The 17,415-nt window shown below is 42.3% G+C and overlaps 1 protein-coding gene across 1 annotated transcript in view; it reads right to left on the bottom strand.

Annotated features, from left to right (window-relative positions):
* Nucleotides 1-16,922, bottom strand: part of Spmap2l (sperm microtubule associated protein 2 like) — a 56,058-nt gene extending 39,136 nt beyond the window's left edge. The window contains exons 1-4 of the mRNA XM_078020717.1: nucleotides 16,122-16,922; nucleotides 5,297-5,416; nucleotides 4,826-4,863; nucleotides 529-744 (exon numbers count right to left, since the gene is read on the bottom strand). Of these exons, the coding sequence (XP_077876843.1) occupies nucleotides 529-744; nucleotides 4,826-4,863; nucleotides 5,297-5,416; nucleotides 16,122-16,871 (1,124 nt within the window). The 5' untranslated portion in view covers nucleotides 16,872-16,922. The remainder of the gene's footprint in view (nucleotides 1-528; nucleotides 745-4,825; nucleotides 4,864-5,296; nucleotides 5,417-16,121) is intronic.
* Between the last annotated feature and the right edge of the window lie 493 nt (nucleotides 16,923-17,415).

The following is a 17,415-nucleotide window of genomic DNA, read 5'->3' as shown; positions in this document are numbered from 1 at the left end:
TCTGGTTCTGTTTTTCAGGGGGTCTGGTCAATAAAAGCCCAAAAACTATTAAATGGAAAATCTGGAAATAACAAATTATAAGTTTGAAATAATTTTTATTAGTATATTGTTATAATTGATCAATATGACAATTAAGACTATTTTATTGTTATTCAACTGTTTTTCATAATCTTTTACTGTGCCTAGTATATTTAAAAAACTTTATAATAGATATTAACACATAGGGAAAAAAAACAGTGTACATAGGGTTCAGTACAATGAATGGTTTCAGGCATCTGGGGACCATCTTGGAAAGTATCCCCCTGGATAAAAGGGAACCACTGTATAGAAACGTGGAGGTTTGGAGCGAGAAGAGGGAGCGGGGGCTTTATCACCGTTTATTTCTTGGTTTTTGTCTCTCGTGGATTATCCGACCTTTTGCAAATGTGAGCCCAGAAGACTCGCAGACTGTACGATTTGCCTACGGCGGGGGGGTTGGTCTATATGGACACCTCCACAGTCCTCCACCTTTTTCTGAAGTGCGCTCACGAAAGGCCTTGGACCTCAGTTGTGTTGGCCACCAACTTGAGGACATCATCTAGGAGACACACAGGTGCTGCTTGTGAGCTGAACATCTGAGCCCTGTTGCAGGTGGAGATGTGGCTGTGCAGGTGCGGGGGAGTCGGGGGGTGTGCAGATGCATCACAATCTCCACCAGCATCTGGCGGTGGTGGAGGTCCCCAACCCCTGGCGCCTGGGGCGGCTCTGCGAGAGCAGGTTCAGATAGGTGAGGGGGCCCCCCCGGAAGGCCAGGAGGGCTGCGTGGGTGGCTGCACCCTGCCCAAGGCCAGAGCCGTGCACTGCATCAGATATTGAAATCTTATAGAAATTTCTTCTGTGAGGTCTTACAGATGTTACACAAGGCATAAAATAAATTATAAGACTCGATCAAGGAAAGGAAAACAGAGGTTTCTTTGTTTCCTATTTCAAAGTTTGCTCTTGGTATGTGTGTTCCATGAAACCCAAGTTAAAACAAGAACATTCCCACTAACTTATTGAAAATGACTGAAAATAAGGCAAGATTTCCCTCCAAACAATTATTCTTCAGAAAAATGGAGGTTACCTTAAATGCAAGTTCTAATAAGAACCCATCTATGAGGCACTTTCTCAATTTTTTATTTTTCCAGTAAAAACTGGTCAAGGGAAATATATTAGCCTGAAGCAACCTCAATAAATGCAAGAATGGGATCATTACAGAGTTCCCCCTGTCAAAACCAGCAGGGGAAAAATAAAACACGATTAAAAAGTAAAAAAAAATTAAAGTGGAGGGGAAGAGGTGAAAGTTTTAAAATAGATTTTGCAATTATTCTTGGAGATCTTGTCTTACAATGGTGTTGGGTGCTGCTCTAAATAAGCTTTAAACATTATTTTAAAAAGCAAAATGTGAACACAAAACACGACGATCAAGATCAGATGATTGTACATGGTAAACCTTTACTCCAGGGCACCTCCAGGGCAATTTCTTTAAGCTCCGGCTGTGGCATTGCATGAATGGGTTCTGATGACTTATGGCACGATTTCCAGCGAGAACATCAAGCACAGGTTCAAAAGTGCCCCGGATTACCCCTAAGAAAATAGCAGTATCTTGGCAATATCCACTGCTACAACTATCAGGGAAAGGTAGATGGTGGGATCAACTGACCTCACCTGAATCCACTCTTCGTCTTGAATTCATCAGGAGAGGGAGAGCCAGACTTCACATACCTGGCTCTAAGGGTAAGGCTGGAAGAAGCTCACAGCACCAACCACCAATAATTCTTGCCAAAAATAATTTACTCTGAATCTCAGCGAGACTCTTAATCTATAACCATGGCAAGAAATTGGGGAATTTAAGACATCACAAATAATAAAACAAATTCAGAATATAGGATAATTTATCCAATTTTTCTGACAGATAGCACTTCAAAAAGAAAATGTAAGGGAGAGTGATAAAGAATAACAGACTGAAGACACTGTAACTCTCAAGTACACTGTGTGGCCCTTGTTTGAGTGCTCCTCAAACAAATCAGCTGTAATACATTTTGAGATTATTAGGGAAGCTTAAGTATTTAGTAAATATTACCTGGTTTTAGAGAAAATTTGTAAATTTTTTTCAGTGTAATAATGTCATAGTAATTATTTTTCTTAAATATTTAGCAATCAGAGATGCACACTGAGGCATTTGTCGGTGAAATGACATAGTGTCTATTATTATCTTTTTTGGGGGAGTACTGGGGATTGAACTCAGAGGCACTCAACCACTGAGCCCTATTTTGTATTTTATTTAGAGACAGGGTCTCACTGAGTTACTTAGCACCTAACTTTTGCTGAGGCTGACTTTGAACTTGTGATCCTCCTGCCTCAGACTCCCAAGCTGCTGGGATTACAGGTGTGTGCTACTGTGCCCAGTGGTTATTATTTTCTTTAAATAAATTTATACTATAGGATTGTCCTCAAAGTCTGGAAGAATCGAGTGCCCCTGAGCTCAATCCCCAGTAACCAAAAAAAAAAAAAAAAAGAAAATAACTCTGCTGTTTTTTCTCCCACTAAAGATGAAACAAAATTCAAGAAATGTTAATACTTAATGAAACTAGGTGATGAGTACACAGATGTTTGTTATGACAGTCTCAACTTTGCATGTTTGACATTTTCCATAATAAAAAAGACTTTCAAGTTTTCTATCTAAAATCACTTAGAAATAAAAATTATATGCCCTGAAAAATATGTTAAATAAAATAGTGGCATTAATGATATCAAACATGAGGTAAAAAACTTTTTCATGAAATGACATTAGAAATAAAAAAATACTTCCATATTTAACCTTTTAACATACCATCTTAATTTTATATGTATAACTAGATTAATGCAACTATAAATATACATTTGCTTATTTGGCCTTTATTCCTAAGCGTTTATATATTTGTGTTAGACAGCTTTTCTTAGCTGTGACTGAAATACCCTATAAGAACAATTTAGAGGAGGAAAAGTTAATTTTGGCTTATGATTTCAGAACATCATGGTGAAAGGGCCAGTCATGAGGAGCTCTGCTTACCTCCTGATGGCCAGAAAAGGGGTGGGGGGAAGGGCCTGTGAGGCAGGACAATCCTTCCAAGCATACAGGGACCACCTCCTCCAGCCATGCCCACCTGCCTACAGTGACCACTCAGTTCATTCAAACTAGGATGGACTAATTAGGTGACAGTTCTCATAATCTAATCATTTCATCTCTGAATATTCCTGCATGAACAAAGGAATCTATGGGAAACACCTCATGTCCAAACTATAAGTTATATATAAATTGGCAAAAAAAAAATCTTATACTCAAAAATATACAGTAATCACACTTCAGCAACATCTTGTAATGTCAAAGTAAGTAGTCGTATCTTCATACAGACTGTTAGAACTAAAGGTATCCAGAGGGATCGGCTAGAAAGGAAACACTCATTTATGACAAAACCAAAAGTAAATTCCAAGTTTCTGCCTCCTAGCTCAGTGCTCTTTCCAACAGCATCCAGCTTCTGAAATCCCCAGTACCTGGCCGGAATCATGACTCAGGCACAGCAGTGTACAAGCATTCAGATTTCTCTGGGGGCAGCAAGGAGGAATTCACACATCTAACTGGTTCTCCCTGGCTGATTTTCCTATAGCACAACTCCATTGTCACCTCCTGGCCCTGAAATATTCCCCAGATCCTTCTTCTGTAGACAATAACTGCCAGGTGCGATGGTATATGCCTGTAATCCCAGAAACTCTGGAGGCTGAGACAGGAAGATCACAAGTTCAAAGCCAGCCTCAGCAAAAGTGAGGCCCTGCCTTTAAATAAAATACAAAATAGGACTGGGGTTGGGGCTAAGTGGCGGAGTGCCCCTGATCTCAATCCCTAGTAACCAAAAAAAAAAAAAAAAAAGGACAATAACTGCTGTTCTTCTTTCTCCCACTAAAGACCAGTCTGGCCTCTGCCCATTAAGTCACTGCAGTATTTCATAGGCTGTGCATCAACTGATACAGCTTTGGTTGCTGGCCCCCCCACTCTCTACCTTTAGATAAAGTACTGAGTCTCAGGTTCCTCGTTGGTAAATCAGGGACCAAAATACTTTCCAAGGTGGGACAAGACTGAGAGATAATTGTTACGGTTCAGCTGAATGTTCACATCACTCAACTGGACCCTGTTAAATTTTGATATATTTATGTCTGCATGATTTCTCTTAGATTGTCAATGTGCTCTGCTTGATTTTGCGTTCCTTGAACCATGTGATGTACATAGATGCATAGATGTCTTATTTCTCTCATTGTTTAGGAATACTAATTCCTATACCAACACTTACTGTAATGTTTGTTGAGCACTTAGAGTGGGCCAAGCACTGTGCTGAGCTATTTATCTTCATTGCCTTTACTTCTCTATCACCTAGAACAGGCTTCTCTGTGCAAAAGGGGGAGAACAGTGTGCTAGTGAAGAAGGCAAGGGTATGGGGTCTGTCTGCCTGGGTTCCATCTCTGCTCTGTTTCTGTGTGTATGAGCTTTGGCAAGTCATTTAACTCCTCTGTGCCTCAGGTTCTTCATCTGTAAAATGAGGACACATATAGTACTTACCTCAGTGGGCTGTCTTTTTTTTTAAATATATACTAGGGCTTGAACTCAGGTACTCTACCACTGAGCTACATCCCCAGCCCTTCTTTATTTTGAGACAAGTTCTCACCAAATTGCCAAGGCTCACCTGTCTTTACAAAACCAAAAGTAAATTCCAAGTTTCCTCCTCCTAGCTCAGTGCTCTTTCCAACAGCATCCAGCTTCTGAAATCCCCAGTACCTGGCCGGAGGCTCTGTCCTGCCCTCACACAGTTTTAACTTTTAGGAAGAAGGAGAGACAGGAAGAAAGTAAACCGATTCAGGCAGTGATGAGTGATAGGAAGGAAATTAATTAGTGTGAGGTAGAAAGCAGGGATGCCTTACTGTATGGAGAAAGGCTTCTTGAAACAAATAACACTTGAATTATGGAAAGAAATGGAGGTGTCAGATATTTGATGATCTGAGAGAAGAAGAAACACTGCAAAAGGAAGAACATTCAGAGGGCGGAAGCAGCCCCAACAGGGAACCAAGTGGGAGGCACAGGCCGCAAAGGGGTGGCAGGAGGGTAAGGGCGGCAGGATTTGTGGTTAGATCACCCGGAAACCTGGAAGAGTTCCCTGTTTATTTTAGGGGACAAGAGACAGAAGTCGCTGAAGGATGTGGAGCAAGATGATTAAGAGCATCGCCCTACAGGAGACCACCACGACATTACGGCTGTCTTATTCCTTTTCGGTGTTTCAATTTTATTCTGCACCACGCAAGCCCCTGCTGCGGCTCCCAGCAGGCTCCGCACCCCGGGCTCCGCGTCACCTGTGGAGAAGGCTGCCATCTGCTGGGCGAAAGCAGGATTCAAAAGCCGTCGTTCCCGGAAAGGGACCGGGCGCTCGCACCGGGCCCTGCTACATGCAGAGCAAACCCTTTAACCCTCCCTGCCCCTAAGAAGGCTGTGTTTGAGTACCTAATGGGACACGGCTGGCCCACAGAGAAAAGGCAGGAGGGCCTCTAAAAGACGACAACAGATCTGGGCCAGGAGGCAGAAGAGCCTGGGAAGAGGCAGGCTGCAGGTATTTGAGGGGATTAGCTGTCATGATGATGAGACACTTGGGAAGTGAAATGTCTCAAGATTTTAGCAGGTTCTGTTCTGTGTTGGAATTAGTTCCCTTGAAGATACGTCAATAAGACCTACATTGCTTTTCTTTTCTTTTTTTTTTTTTTTTTTTTTTTTTTTTTTTGGTACTCAGGATTGAATCCAGGTGTGCTTAACCAGTGAGCTACATCCCCAACCCTTTTTATTTATTTATTTTTTGAGCCGGATCTCATTAAGTTGGATCTCATTAAGTTGCTTAGGACCTCACTAAATTGCTGAGGCTGGGCTTTGAACTTATGACCCTCCTGCTTAAGTCTTCTGAGATACTGGGGATTACCAGCAGGCGCAGGGCCTGGTTTTTAAAGGCTCTCTCTCTCTCTCTCTCTCTCTCTCTCTCTCTCTCTCTCTCTCTCTCTCTCTCTCTCTCAAGTCTTTTTTTAAAAAAATTGTAATTGAACACAATACCTTGATTTTATTTATTTACTTTTATGTGGTGCTGAGGATTGAACCCAGTGCATCTCACATACCAGACAAGTGCACTACCTACTGAGCCACAGCCCTTGAGGATCGAACCCGGGCCCCACGCATGCCAGTCCAGCACGCTACCGCTTGAGCCATATCCCCAGCCCCCCCTTAAAAGCTCTTTAAAGTAAGATTCCTGCTTGTTCTAGGTGCACTGTTATGCAGTCCTGTTATATAATGGGTATCACCATACAAACAACATTGGGACTCTCTTTGAAATACTAGGGCAGGGTCTGTTACTACAGTCCACTCTTTCTTGCTCCTCTCCTAGGCACACCTCCCTACCTGGTACTGCTGCCTTAGAACCTTAGCTCAGGGTCATTTGGGAGAGAGACAAGAGAGAGCATGGGAGAAGGGTAAGACTGCAGAGGGAGAAAGAGGATGAGTCCTTTCATATAGTTAAGCCAAAAGGCTGAGGCTTCTGTTCCAACTAGTGCTCAGAAACACCATATTGCCACACTACCTATTGAAAAAAAGGATAAATTATGCCTCCTCTCACATCCCTAACTTTCCAAAGATGTCACTTTTTGTCCCTTTAACTTCAAATCTATTTTTCATGTTCATTTTCATTTGGTTCATCCATAGGAAGATGGTGCAGGCCACTGGACAGCTCTGAGAACCCTGAATTTATAATTTACACCATACACTGCATACACTCCAAATGGACCAAAGATTTAAATAATATTTTTTAATATTACAAAATAAAACACATGAATTGGGGCTGGGGTTGTGGCTCAGTGGTAGAGTACTTCCCTAGCACGTGTGAAGCACTGGGTTCTATTCTCAGCACCACATAAAAATAAATAAATTAAAGGTATTGTGCCCATCTACAATTTAAAAAATATTTGAAAAGAAAACACATGGATCAAGTCCTTTATAATCTAGAAGTAGGAAAAAAGCCTAATTATGATTCAGTGCAGAAAACATAAAAGATATGATTGAAAAAATTTACAACAAAATATTTTTATAGTGAAACAAAATAAACATAACCAAAGACAAAAAGAATATCAACAAAGTGAAAAACTTTGTCACACATTTCCCAAAGAGCTAATCTCCCTAAAAATAATATTTTTTAAAAAAACTATTAAGCCAAAAGAAAAATAGGCAAAGGACATGAAAATATATATCAAAAAAAGATACCCAGGGGATAAGGTTGTGGCTCAGTGGTAGAGAGTTTGCCTTGCACATGTGAGACACTGGGTTTGATCATCAGCACCACATTAAATAAATAAATAAATAAGTAAAAAAAAAGGACTGTGTCCATGTTCAACTAAAAAAAAAATGTCCAATATTACTCCTATAAGATAAATGCAAATTACAACTTAATTGACAAAATAGATTTTTATCTATTAAACCTTCAAAAAGTCAAAAGTTTAACCACATTCTACAATGGTGAGACTACAGGGATAAAGACACTTCCATTTGCTGTTCAGCATACAACGAGAATCAATTCCCACGGAGGGCAATTTCCCTAAACCAAAATTGCAAAATTTACCCTCCAGCGCCCACTTCTGGGAATTCTACAGATACACCTGCGTGTGCACTAAGTGACATGCACAGGTTTCTCTATTGACATTGTTTATAATAATAAGGTCCTAGAAGCAACCAAGAGGAGGTTAATAATGGAACATGATGCAGCTGTGGTTTTGAACAAAGGAGGAAACCATGTATGTGCTCGAGTGTAAAGACATGTTGTCCAGAGGAAGAGTGAAGAACAGCAACGCTCCCACGGTGAGAAAAGGGCAAAGCACCCGCGCTCGTACAGTTATTTTCTTGCATTTATATAAAGAAACACACAGACCTTGCCTATTGGCTGCCGCAGCCATCCTGTCTCCTCGCATCTAGAATCCACCCACAGAGCGACAGAGCGACAGAGTGGACATAGGCAGAGCGACAGTGGCCAGGCGGGCGGAGGCTGGGGCTGCTGCCTACCCATGCAGATTGATCCAAACTAAACAGCTGTTGTGACACTTTCAAATAACTCCTCACAGAGTACCTCTGCTGCCCCCAGTCCAACTAGTGCTACACCCAAGGCAGGTGGCAGTGCCCTGCAGTCAACAGCCAGCCAGTCTTCTTGTGATCCCACTCTCTATTCTACATCTCTACTGTTAGAGACTCAGGCCAAGAAACGTCTCTGCTCCCCACCTTCTAAACCCAACCCAAAGGGCGACTCGAAGTCCATTGTGTCAAGGAAGAAGCAGGTCTGCATGAAATCTACCAATTCCACACCTGATTTTATTGATACAGAAAAAGTGGAGAATTCCAAATTGATTGGTTTGAAGGACACATGAAGGGTTTTGCAGGTGATGAATGCCAATATTAAATCTGCTGGAGTTTCACATACAAGATAAAAAGAAAACCTCTAAAATTGAGACACGATCTCCTTGAATGAGGCATAAGAAATATGGACACTTCAAACTCTACCTTGAAAACCAGAATAGATTTTATCTAGAGGTAAAGGATGGAAGGTGGAATGGAGATTTCAGTTTTCATTTGGTTCATGAAATCTATAAGGCCATAAAACAGGTAATATAAGAAGCTTCCATGATGCAATTTATATGTACATTAGAAGGAACTTCCAGTTGTTACTGTAAATCCTCAATGTATTTTATCAGCAGTATTAATTCAGTGCTGATATATTCTAGATAAAGTTTCACATTGTTAAGCTATTTCTGTTCCCTTGGGAAATGAACTCTTTCCTCTGTAGTTTTGGATTTGACAATATGTTTGAACTTTCATATGCTAACTGACATGTGCCAGGGCAATGATAGATTGGAATCCATCCCAAATCCAGGCATCTTGAGTCAATCTTGCTTATCCTCTCAAAGTCAAATGGTAGGCATCTCCCATGTCCTGTTTTCATTCAACAAGAGTGCCAGATTCCTTTAGCAAAACTGATTCCAAAGAGTAGAATTACATTGGCCTCAACTAATTTCAAAATGCCTTTTATTTCTGCATTTGTTGAATACTTTTAACAATTTAAAATGATCAGTTTTGAAGGTAATCTGGAAATTAGAATGGCAACTATGTGAAGAAGACAAATTTATAAATCAAGCATTTGGGAAGTGAAGACTGGAAGCTAGCTTGCATATTAAATTCACAAAAACCTTTATACTTTTTCTGTAAATACTTCTTTTTAAAACTATGGATCAGAGTAGCCACAGTTGGGACACTTTCTGTTATCAGTCAATATTTTTAGGTAGTTAGAACCTGATCCTAAGCCTAAAAGTGGTCTTGATCCTATAAATCTTTTACAACTGCCTTGATACACAGAAACATTTTTTAAAAAATAGATACTCCCTGAAATCTTTTGTTCACATGGTCACATACTGATGCTTACATGGTCTGGTATCTAATAGGGCCACAGTAATCTTGATAACCCAACTCATTTTTTCTCATCTTTAGAAACCTACTCAGGAACAACCAAATCAAATAGATCTAAAGCTACTGTGTGTGTGAATGAACACACCCCTTTGCTTCATACCTGAATGCCATGCATCTATTTGGATTTTATATTGTGTTTGTGTATTTATGCTTTGATTCATAATAACTCTTATTATGGAATTGATTTGCATTGAACACAAACTATAAATAAAAAATAAATAAATGGCTGAAAAAATAAACACTGTAAAAGGCAAGAAAGGACTTCAGAGGGCACAGGGCAGGGGTGAGACATTTCATTGCATGTCTTTTTATGTTGTTTTAGCATTTGAACACTGTGAATGTCTTACAAATTTTAAAAAGTTTTAAATTAAAAAAAAAACTCAGTTTGATTTCTTTTCTTACCTAAGATTTTTTTCTTTCAACTCATTTCCCCAATTGCTTATGAATCCAGATTAAACACTCTAGGTTAGGTATACTTGAGATTAAACAGTCTCCATCTCAGTCTTGTAGGTAAAAATCTTTAGGAGGCAAACCGCATGCAGTGGTGCACACCTGTAAGCCCAGCAACTTGGGAAGCTGAGGCACGAAGATTGCAAATTTGGGACGAGTCTTAGCAATTTAGCAAGGCCCTATCTCAAAATAAAAACTAAAAAGGTCTGGGGATATACCTCAGTGGTAGAGCACTTCTAGGTTCAATCCCCATTATCAGGGAAAATAATTATTTTAGCAGCATAAAAATGCTATTTAAAGTCATGATGTGAATATGACCACCTAAGGATGTAATAAAAGAATATAAATAAAACAATGTAAATAAAAAGAAAAAAGGGTAGAAACAGAGCCCATTAGAATTCAGGAGTACAGGAGGGCTCAGTAAGCAAGCCGGAGAAAGAGCCATCAGTCAGGCATGTGATAAACTGAAGACTGTGGTGTCATAGACGCTGTGAGAAGAAGATATATATTTCAAGAAGTGGGCAATTTTGCGACAAGCTGATTGTGCTGCCAAGAGTCAAATAGGAAAACACCTGCTAGCATCAGCTGACACCTTCTGAGTTCTCTCCATGTACCAAAAGCTGTTCTAAATGCCTTACATGAATGAACTCTTTGAATCTTCTTAACAACCCTCAGGATAGAGAAAGAACCACTGGACTTGGTGACACAGAGTTCAAATGAAAAAGACTTTTCATTCAACAGTAATTGAGAGCTTAATATAAACTCCTAAACAAGGAGATACATAATACAATCAGATAAGAAAATCAGCAGGCCACAGTGTTCTTTTTTGGCATAAGGAAGTGACAAATACTTGAGGGTGTTAGGTGCAGGACAGGCTGAACCAAGTTGTCTGCAGGGCAGGCTGAACACATGTTAGCTGCAGGATAACCCATGCACTCAAACCCTCCTCTGACTGTCCTTTATCACCTGTTTGCGTCAAGTCTGAACACTCGACCCCCACCTATCTGGTGCAACGGAAACCCACATCTAGCCCCTGCCTCATCTGCCTGAAGGCAGAAGATGACACCAATGTATGATCCAATCACTGTACGCCAACAAGGCAGCTTGCAGACCCAGAGACCCCATTAGATTTGAGCTATAAAAACTCCCTCCTGCCAGGCCCCTCTCTCTTGCTCTTGCTCTCTCTGTCTCCCTCTCTTGCTCTTGCTGTTGCTCTCTCTTTCTTCTCTGGCTTCTCTCTCTCTCTCTCTCCCCCTCCCCCACTCTATTTTTCTCCTCTTTTGCACTGCTGCAATAAAGATCTCTTGGTCACTCCGAATGTTGTGGTCACTTTCCTTTCAGAGGGGAAAAGTGTCCTGGTAGAAGACAAAGAAAGTGAAAGGATCCCGAGGTAAGAGAAAAGAAATGTGGCTGGAAAGCACTATATATACAGAGTGGTCAGACATGAAGTCGGGCATGTCTGATCAAGTGCAAGGTCAAGTGAATGGCAGGGGCCAGATCACGTGGGGCCTTGCTAAAGACTTCTGATTACATACTTTATGATATAGGAACCCCCTCTGGAGGGTTGAGAGCAACACAGCTGCATGTAATCCACCTTTCTAAGGAACTCCTGAGACCAATGTAAGTACAGTGAATTGGAGGGTGAGCAGGAGTGGAAGCAAGAGTCCAGCTACAGTGGGTTTGGCAAGCGATGATGACATTTTAGATGTTAAGAAACAGAGCCCCAGCGGCTCAGGAGGCTGAGGCAGGAGGATCAAAAGTTCAAAGCCAGCCTCAGCAATTTGTCAAGGCCCTAAACAACCTAGAGAGACCCTGTCTCTAAATAAAAAAATAAAAATAAAAAGGACTTGGGACTTGGCTTGATGGTTAAGCACCTTGGATTCAATCCCCAGGACAAAAAAAGAAAAAGAAATAGAATCAGAATATAACTCAAAGTTAGGATTTGCTAACGGTTTGGAGGCAGGGGATAAGAAAAAAAGTGGGTCAAAGTTTTAGAAACATTAAATTTTGTGTGCCTAATAGATATTCAAAAGCAGGAATACTGAATAGATAATTGGTTAGAAAACTCTGGATTTCAGAGGAGAAACTGAGGCTAGAGATAATCTGTGAAGTTACCAGAACATAATTAAGGTTATGGAACTAATGACATCACCCAGAGAATAAGGAAAGTTCTAGAAGAATCTGAGTGGAGTTAGTCATCAGTCATCAGCCCAAAGACTGGGAATTCAGTAAAAAAAACTGAGTCAGGAACAATCCATGAGGTAGGAGAATGGTGGTGCTGGTATCCCAGGAGAGAATCAGAAAGAGTTCTAAGGCAAGGCAAGTGCCAAACGAGGCTGGTGAGGATGAAGAAGAAGTCTTTGGCTCTGGCCAGGCAGAGGTCATTGTGACTTCATTAAAAGTAACTTTAGGAAGCAGAGGGGATGAAAGCTTAATTTAAGCTGGGCACAGAGGCACACAACTGTAGTCCCACTGACTTGGGAGGCTAAGGCAGGTTCAAAGCCAGCCTCAGCAACTTAGGGAGACCTTGCCTCAAAAGAAAAAATAAAAAGGGCAGGGATATAGCTCACTGGTAAAGTGCCCTTGAATTCAACCCCCAGGACTGGGGAAAAATAATAGAATTTAGAAAGTTTAATTTAAGTGGCCCTCAAGGAAATGGAAAAAGAGGATGTGGAGATAATAACTACAGGCAATTATTTTGAGTAATTTTTTTTCCTGTAAAGAAATAGAGTGGTACCTGGAGTGGGTACGTGGAAGGGGTGTGTGTCTTTGTGTGTGTGTGTGTGTGTGTGTGTGTGTGTGTTTACCTTTTATTTGGTTTTCTTCCATGTTGGGGATCAAACCCAGCACTAGGTATCTGCTAGGCAAGTGCTTAACCACTAAGCTATATCGCCAGTTCCTGTTTCTTTTCTTTCTTTTAATAGTTATTGTGCTGATGGAAAAAAAGAGAATATAGTGATGCAGGATAGAAAGGGGCTAATTTTAGAAGCAAAGAACCTAAAGAAGTTAAATAGGACAAGATCCAACATATGGAATGAGGGAATGGCCTTTAATAGATGAGAGGACAATTCATCCATGATTAACAGGAGAAAAGGTAGATTATGTGTATAGGTGCTGGTAGTTTAGTAGATTGCAAGGTGAAAAGATATGGTGATTTCTCCTGTTCTCAATGGGTAAAACAACAACAACTGAAAGCCCATTTGAAGTTCAAGGTCATGAATTTAAAGATCAGTCCACATACTATTTGCCTTTCTCTTGTCTTGGTCTGCTTTATAAGTATAGGCAAGAGTTAAATTTAACCAGGCACAAATGACAGATGAGAGACAGTTGAGGGAGTTAAGGACACCTACAAGTGGGTGACTGAGTTGCCAAACCACAGAAGATGAGTAAGGAGAGACAAAAGAATGCAAGGTAGTGATAAAGATTAGTAGAATCAGCTGGGCACCGCACATGCCTGTAATCCCAGAGGCTCCGGAGGCTGAGGCAGGAGGATCGCAAGTTCAAAGCCAGCCTCAGCAACCGCAAGACACTAAGCAACACAGTGAAGCACCATCTCTAAATAAAAGAAAAAATAGGGCTGGGGATATGCCTCAGTGGTCGAGTGCCCCTGAGTTCAATCCCCAGTACTAAAAAAAAATGGATTATTAGAATCAATGGGTCATACCTCCAACCATCAATGGGTCAGACCTCCAACCACTGAGCAGGAAAGATAGGACATGGTTAGAGATCAGAGTGCTCATGATAGAGATTCAGGAAATGGAACAGCAATTGACAAGGGATAGAGTGGGGGGTGTCTGAGATGGGGAGAGAAACCAGATCATTCCACGTGAGGATGTCAAGGGATGTTGAGATTTTGGGAGGAGCCAAGTGGATCATCCATGGGGTTACTGAATCTCCAGGTGCAATGGCAGGGGTGGCAGTAAACCAGAGCAGTTTCAGTGAAGTAGAGGAGAAAGAGGCCCAACCAGGTGACAGCTGAGGAGAGAATGAGAGGTGAGGAAATGGAGTCATTGAGCACAGACAACTCTTTTTGACAAGTTCTGCAGTGAAGAACAGAAAAATGGTGGTGACGGTGGGGGAGAAAAGGTCTGAGGAAGTCATAGGATCAAGAGTTATTTCAAGATAAGAGATTCTACAGTACTTGTGTATGTTCATAGGACAGATTCATTAGAAAGGGACAAAGTAGTTCTGCAGGGAGAGGGGATAACAGTAGGAACAAAGTTCTTCAGGAGACAATAGTGGAATCTAAAGCACAAATAAAGGATTTTGTTTTTCATAAAACAAGGCACAAAGCTGATGTGGTGGCACATGCCTGTAATCTCAGCAGCTCAGGAGGCCAAGACAGGAGGATCACTAGTTTGAGGTCAGCCTCAGCAATTTAGGGAGACACTGTCTCAAAATAAATAAATAAATAAATACAAGAAAAAGGACTGAGATGTTGCTCAGTGGTAAAGCACACTTGGGTTCAATCCCTAGCACCAAAACAAACAACAAACAAAAGGTATACATCTTCCCAGCAAAAAAAAAAAAAAGAAAGAAAAGAAAAAACAGAATCCACGAATCAGATGTGGGTTAAGGCAATAGATTAATGATAAGAAAATAAGGTCATGATTGATTGCTTCTATTTTCTTGATAAAATTTGAGGCAAAGTCTGTAGCTGGATGAGGGTCAAAGGTGTGAAGGTCAGAGGAGATAAAGAAGGTATTTAGTCATCATCTCAGAGACTGGGAAAACTAACCTACTAGGCAAATTGAGTTTGCTAGGAAGTACCACATTACCAGTTGTGATTTGTGGTGATGCAATTAAAATAAAACCATCAGCCTAATTGTACAATTTGTATAGCAAGAGTAACTGCTAGGTGTAGGAAGAAAGTAGATGGATGGCTAGGTTTAACCAGGGTTGAGATTTGGGGCAGAAAAATGGCAGTTAGCAGGAGAGCCAATGGAGTGGCGGAAGAGTTGCAAGAGCAACCGCAATGATGGACCATGGAATTGAGGCTGGGTAAGGAGGAATCAGTGAGAACAGGGGATAAAAACTGGTTAGTCAGCTGGGCATGAGGGTTCACACCCGCAATCCCAATGGCTTGACAGGCTGAACCAGAAGGATCACAAGTTCAAGGAAGCCTTAGCAATTTAGGAAGATTCTAAGCAACTTCATGAGACTCTGTCTAAAAATATTTATTTGCACCTCTTGCATGCAAATAAAAAGGGCTGGGGATATAGCTCAGTGGTAAATTGTCCCTGGGTTAAATCCCCAGTGTCTCCCTGACCAACCCCAGCAAACAAACAAACAAACAATAACAACAAAAAAAAATTGGTCAGTCAAGGGACTGGAGGTCCCATATGGATAAGAAAATTATTTGGGGTTGGATCATTAGTGAAAGGTCATGAGTGAACTGATGTAGTCAGAGCAAGGATGGGGTGGGGGATCAGTACTGGGGATTGAATCCAGAGGCCCTCTATCATAGAATCACATCCCCAGCCCTTTTTATTTTATTTTAAACAGAATCTCACTGTTGCTGAGGCTGGCTTCCAATATGCCATCATCCTGCCTCAGCCCTCTGAGATGCTGGGATTATAAGCATGCACAACCAAAGCCAGCTCCTGATCAAGGATGTTTATCCCAAGTCCCATCAGCTCCAATACCATTTGAACTTGGGGAAGAATGAAAAGATAGTGGGCACTTAGGTGCACTCTGGGAATATTTGCTCCAAGAATGCCTCCTCACTGGCAGCATGTGCCAAACACTGACAAAAATATCCTGTCTTCCAAGGTCCCTACCATTAGTTGGACAGTAACAGAAATGATGTAATCTTAAGTCTTAAGTGCAATAAAGGGGAATGATGGAAGGACAAACCACAGGGATGCAGTGACTAGCTGCAGAGGAGAATTAAGAAGGGCTTCAATAAGGTAACAGCAGGTCTTCAAGGAGAGCTAAGGGGTCATCAGGTGATAGTGGAGGAAGAAGAGAGTTTGTCATCGCCAAGGTGTCAATATCCCATCAGAGTCCCTTGAAGTGCAGAGAGTGACTGCAGAGCAGTGGGTAGATGACACAAAACACTGCAAATTCTTGCATGCACAACTTGACCCTAGACTTCCAGTTCTAGATGTGCAAGATCGCAGGGGTGTGGGGAGCAACACCTACCATTCTGGGATGACCCCCGATACCGTGTCGGGCATCTGGTGATCAGAGATGGGGAGAACATCACCGCAGTGTTGTTAAACAGCCTTAACTCCTTGGCCTCGTGTGGCTTGCAGGGCTGGCTGCGCTCCTGGGGGTGCAGGGGTTCACAGGGATGGAGGGGTTCACGGGCCTTGCGGAGCTTGCGCTGTTCACATGGCCTAAGGAGCTTGTGAGGTGCACCTGACTCAAGGGTCTCAGAGGATGCGTAGTGTACCTGGGCCCTGGGTGTTGTGCGCTCCTTATAGAGTTTGTGGGGTCCAGAAGTTTGGCCGGACTCAGAGGATTTGGTGGATTCCATGGGCTCAGAGGTTTCTTCGGACTCCTTATACCTGTCGACCTCCTCATCCTCCTCATCCTCATCCTCGTCGTCCTCGTCGTCCTCGTCATCCTCGTCGTCTTCATCGTCCTCGTCGTCCTCTTCGTCGTCCTCGTCGTCCTCGTCGTCCTTGTCGTCCTCGTCGTCCCCGTCGTCCCCGTCATCCTCGTCGTCCCCCTCATCCCCATCTTGCTGGTCTCGCCGCTTAGCCTCCTGCTTCAGAGCGTCCTGCAAATCGAGAATCCTGAGCACTAAGGGTTTCTGGAAGGCTTCGGAGTTAGAGGACGTTTCTGTCTGCGTCACCTCGGACAACTCGGATGAACCTGAAAACCCTTGGCCCGCCATTGTGTCAGAAACCCTCTCGGGGAGGGTGGCCCAAGCCAAGTTCAAGGTCTTCAGGAGACTGAACTGCGTGGGGGCAGCCCACGCCCCGCCCCGAGGCCGACTTGGCCCCGCCCCTCCCCCCTCCCTTCGCGTTGTCCCGTTGTCATGGGGACCTTGGGCCGGCAGCCAGAGCATCCAGAGCAATTGTCTGCAGGGACCAGGCAAGATCCCCGAACTGCAGCTCTCTGCACAGCCCTGGGGCAGAACCTGTCAGCTTCCATCTAGTTGCTTTACAACTCAGCAGAGGCAGATCGGTTAGATTTCAGAGTTTCCTCCATATAAAGGCTGGGAGCAGATGCAGAAAATTTAGATCCTCAATCACTAAGACAGTTTCTAGTAAATGCACATCAACCGAATAAGGACTGTGGGGAGAGGGCGGCAGCAGTGTGATGTTTGTTTAACATTTCAGAAAGATTTTTCCATTTTATCTCCACCTGGATTTCTACAAGCTGTCACAAGGAAACACTGATAGGTTTTAAAATCCTACAACTTGTGTCCCATCTCA

Source organism: Ictidomys tridecemlineatus, chromosome 9 (genome assembly GCF_052094955.1).
Source record: "Ictidomys tridecemlineatus isolate mIctTri1 chromosome 9, mIctTri1.hap1, whole genome shotgun sequence".
Taxonomy (NCBI): domain Eukaryota; kingdom Metazoa; phylum Chordata; class Mammalia; order Rodentia; family Sciuridae; genus Ictidomys; species Ictidomys tridecemlineatus.
Note: the sequence above shows the minus strand (reverse complement) of the source record. Positions and strands in the feature narration are given on the sequence as shown.